Here is a 4,529-nt window from a genome sequence, read left to right as displayed (position 1 = left end):
AAAAAGATGCACATTTAATGAATATTTGAATTCTTGCATTCGCTTGTTATAATGTGATGATTATAATATTAATGATTAAAATAAGATAATTGTCTAAATTCTATTGATTATTGAATATGAGGTAGTTTAATTCCATTTTTACACTGGATAAATTAGATGACTTATAAATTTTATTTTTAAAAAATAAAAGAGTTGATCTAACTACTCCTAAGTAAAAATAAGATTAATAACTTCATCCTAAGAGACCCAATAAAATTAATTTTGCATAAAAAAATTTAAACAAATATGTGCAACTTATTAATGACTACTTGAATGTTTATTAATCGGTTATTATATATACATCCATGTTTCACGAAAGGTTTGATAATAATTTTAAAGATTATGTGTATAATTATTTTTCTAGGATCTATTAGAAAGTTATTTCTTCTCCAAATTGGAATCAAATATGAGAGGAATGATTTCTCTTTTTTCATTTTTCTGAATTAATTTTTTAAGCTTTTTATAGTATATATGTCTAAAGAATAATAAATAATTTTATTTTAAGATAAATATTAAATAACAAAAATATATTTTTAAGCTATTATAAATTATTTTTTATGTAATTCATTAATTTCTTTTTATTTTCTTTTTCATCCATTCAAACAAACTGAGAAAAATTCTTTTATTTCCTTCTTTCTTATTTTTCTCCATCTAAACAACATATCTTTTTCATTCTTTTTTTTTCTCTCTCTCTATATATATTTCATTCTTAATCCAAAGAACTGATAAAGAAAAATCTTAATCCAAAGAAAAACACTGCAGATAAATTTTACTTGCCACTGCGATATCCATTCACTCGACCAAATTTTATCCTTTTAAAGCCAATTCAAGTATATATTCAACAGCATTTCAACTTTTAAACTTTTAAAAGATTAATTTAACAGTCATTAAATGACACTAAAAGATCAATTTGTTGTCAGATTCATACTATTTAAGATACCAAATAGAAAAGGAAGAAACAAATTTTTGATGCAAGCAACCCTCACACACGACACATACGTGTTATGTGTGTATATATATCTACTGGTTTTGCGCTTGTAACACCACGTACTCATTCATTTCTCAATCCCCTCTGCTTCTCCTGTCTGTCTCTCTCTCCTTTTGCTCCCTCACTAGTCTCAACCATGATTGTAATGTCTGAGAAACCTCTTCAGGGAGTTCCTCCACAGATCACAGACACCACTTTTTCCCCTTCATCTAAAAGGTACCAAATATTTAAATATTTGTATATATCTCTAATCTAATTTCTCTGTTTCTCTTTACATTTTGCAAATCATTTTTTGTTTGACAAAGAAAAATGGGAAAAAAAAGTCTCTTCCACCCAATGGCTAGTCCACAATCTTTAATCTAAGGAGATAAAGCACAATTTTTTATTTTTTATTTTTGTATAAAAGTGTACATTTTTAGCATGGTCTAATAATATACATGGAATTATTTATTTTAACTTGAGAGCCAGATACTAATCTGTTAAAATATAAAATTTTATTTAAGGAACTGACTTCTTTCTTGCGGTAGATATCTTTAGATACATTGCGGATGAAACTCATGACACATGATATAAGGAAATAATTAGTATCCTGCTAGATTATACACATAAAAAGAACAAACTAAAGCATATCATTTATTATTATTTTTTCTCTTATACAATGTTCTTATGTTTGATACTAATATAGACTGGAAGGCAAAGTTGCTATAGTAACTGGGGGTGCCAGGGGCATAGGTGAAGCAACCGTGAGAGTTTTTGTGAAGCATGGTGCAAAGGTGGTGATTGCTGATGTTGAAGATGCAGCCGGAGGCATGCTAGCAGAGACACTATCTCCTTCAGCAACCTATGTCCACTGTGATGTCAGCATTGAAAAAGAGGTTGAAAACTTGATTAGTTCCACCATTTCTCGCTATGGACACCTTGACATCATGTTCAACAATGCTGGGGTGCTAGGGAACCAGTCCAAGAACAAGAGCATTGTCAACTTTGACCCTGATGAGTTTGACAAAGTGATGTGTGTGAATGTGAAGGGTGTGGCCTTAGGGATCAAGCATGCTGCAAGGGTGATGATTCCAAGAGGGGTAGGGTGCATCGTCTCAACTTCTAGTGTTGCTGGGGTCATGGGGGGGCTTGGACCACATGCCTACACTGCCTCAAAGCATGCCATAGTTGGGATTACAAAGAACACTGCTTGTGAGTTGGGGAGGTATGGGATTAGGGTCAATTGCATTTCACCATTTGGGGTGGCCACTTCCATGCTTGTGAATGCATGGAAGCCTTGTGGTGATGGTGATGATGAGGGCATTAATTTCGGGGTGCCCTTCCCAGAGGAGGTGGAGAAGATTGAGGAGTTTGTTAGAGGGCTTGCCAACTTGAGAGGACCAACTTTGAGGGCTTTGGACATTGCTCAGGCTGCTCTTTATCTTGCTAGTGATGAATCTAAGTATGTTAGTGGTCATAATCTTGTTGTGGATGGTGGAGTCACTTCCTCAAGAAATTGTATTGGACTGTAATAACTTTCTTTTTCTTGGTATTCATGTTGCCTTATTTTACTATGTAGTTGGTAGTAGCTATCGGTTTAGGATCAGCTGGCACTTTGTCAAGCTTGTATAATGAATTTATATCGATAATAATTCAATATTATATATAGTTGCAGCTATTTTTGAAGAATAAATAATATATAGGAGAATAATATAAAAGTTTAGTACACCGTATTCAATCATAAATAATTATTTATGATAAATTTATTAATTTTTATAATAATTAACTTAAAAATTATATTAATAATAATTTTTTTATTGATGATTATGTAAACTTTTGCGCAAATAATACATGTATATTAAACTCATTTTGAAATCTTAAGGATTAATTAATTGATTCTAGTAATACTATCACACTGCTGAAAGTTTGGAGTAACAAGGGTGAAATTTCAAGAAAAAAGTTTGATTAATTAAAATTAAAGGGAGAAAATTTAGGCATAGAGACCTATGCTTAAGAATTATGATCAATAGTAATTCCTAAATTATTTGTATTGAATTCATTTATTAAGTTTTTTTTAACGTAATACATAGTAGCATAGGGTAGAGTTGTAGGATATTGTATGGTTGACTTATAGGGAAAATTGCAATTTTATTCTTTGAATCTTGATATATATATATATATATATATATATATATATATATATATATATATATATATATATATATATATATATATTTGTACGTGCTTCATGTGAAAGTGCTTTTGATTGGACTAATGGTGGCTAAGACAATGTAAGATACTATGATTCGGGTTATGTGCAATGTACGGCAATGGAAGCAAAGTCAATTATAATGGAGACGTCAAGTACCTAAATAACATTGTATTACATAAAAAAAAATAAAATGCAAACCTACATCAGTAACATGAATATATAGGATTCCTTGGTTAAGTCAAGTATTTGCGCTCAACTTGGTCTCCTATATGGTTGAATCCATGCCATCACATATTTAAAGTTGCATGGTCTCAACGTGGGTGTTTTGGATTTAGTGGTTAGTTTGTCAAAGGTCAATTGTCAACTATTTGTTTTTCAGGGGTAATTTTGTTTATATTAGTCATAGTAAAACTTCAGGGAGGGCTGCGCAGTTTATTTAATCAAGTGTTCAATCCAAAGGGGCAATTTCAATTCCTTCTCTTGCTTGCATGATAGACTTTAAAATGGTAAAATTATTCATACTAAATAATTGGATTGTACAACTTGTCAGCTTTCGAACAAACAAAGGGGCATCTTTGTTTTCATTAGTAAGTGGATTATCAGTTTCAGTTTAATTAAAAATTGAATTTAGCATCTCACGACATAAATTAAATTGTTTCAGTTTATTTAGTAGTTTTAGATGAAAATTCTGAATAAATAAACAAGTGTCTTCAATATTTGAAGAAAAAACATTATACCAACATTTCTTATATATTACATTAACATTCTTTAATTATTTAAAAAATATTAAACGGTGTCCCTCCTCCCATAGGGAAGTAGATTATTGTAAATGTAAAAAAACAGGAGACATTTATGCAATTCTTTGAAAATTTATAGGTATTCAGAGTAATTTACTAGAAAAAAATTGCTTAGAGAATACCCTTGATGTCTTAACCAAAAATAAAATTAAGTGTTTCATCGGGAAGCATTAATTGGGTGGCCACCCCTACTACAGCTTCCTCATGCCCTCATTGATTTTGAATGATCCGAGATTTGGAGAGGGTGATTATAGTAACATGCATAATTTAGTAGTTTCATTAGTTTATATTGAACCATCTAATGTGTATTTTATAAAGTACAATCAAGTTGATGTAAATGCCAAGTTTTTCTAATTAACAATATCTTTAGAAGGGCACTTGTCATTTATAAGCTGTCAGGGTCATGATCTACCCCTTTATTTGAGGGCTATGCGGTTGGTTGACCTTATGAAATCCCATTCTATGGGAATCAAACACAAAAACTGATTATTTGATTAATCGGATACGACAGCCA

General features: G+C 30.8%; 1 protein-coding gene across 1 annotated transcript; it reads left to right on the top strand.

Moving 5' to 3' along the window:
- The first annotated feature begins 1,020 nt into the window (after nucleotides 1-1,020).
- Nucleotides 1,021-2,678, top strand: LOC114367535 (short-chain dehydrogenase reductase 2a-like). Its single transcript, XM_028324732.1, has 2 exons — nucleotides 1,021-1,243; nucleotides 1,713-2,678. Exons 1-2 carry the CDS (start codon nucleotides 1,044-1,046, stop codon nucleotides 2,536-2,538), a joined length of 1,026 nt encoding a protein of 341 aa, XP_028180533.1. The 5' UTR covers nucleotides 1,021-1,043; the 3' UTR covers nucleotides 2,539-2,678.
- Nucleotides 2,679-4,529: the final 1,851 nt, after the last annotated feature.

This window comes from Glycine soja, chromosome 9 (genome assembly GCF_004193775.1).
Source record: "Glycine soja cultivar W05 chromosome 9, ASM419377v2, whole genome shotgun sequence".
NCBI classification, from domain to species: domain Eukaryota; kingdom Viridiplantae; phylum Streptophyta; class Magnoliopsida; order Fabales; family Fabaceae; genus Glycine; species Glycine soja.
The sequence above is the reverse complement of the archived record's forward strand: the minus strand, read 5'-3'. Positions and strand labels throughout refer to the sequence as shown.

What these genes read in the sequence shown, in the direction of transcription:
- LOC114367535 (XM_028324732.1), top strand. Translation starts at nt 1,044, where the DNA reads ATGTGTGTATATATATCTACTGGTTTTGCGCTTGTAACACCACGTACT. An exon ending in TTTTCCCCTTCATCTAAAAG is followed by an intron (nt 1,244 to 1,712) that starts GTACCAAATATT and finishes ATACTAATATAG; the next exon opens with ACTGGAAGGCAAAGTTGCTA.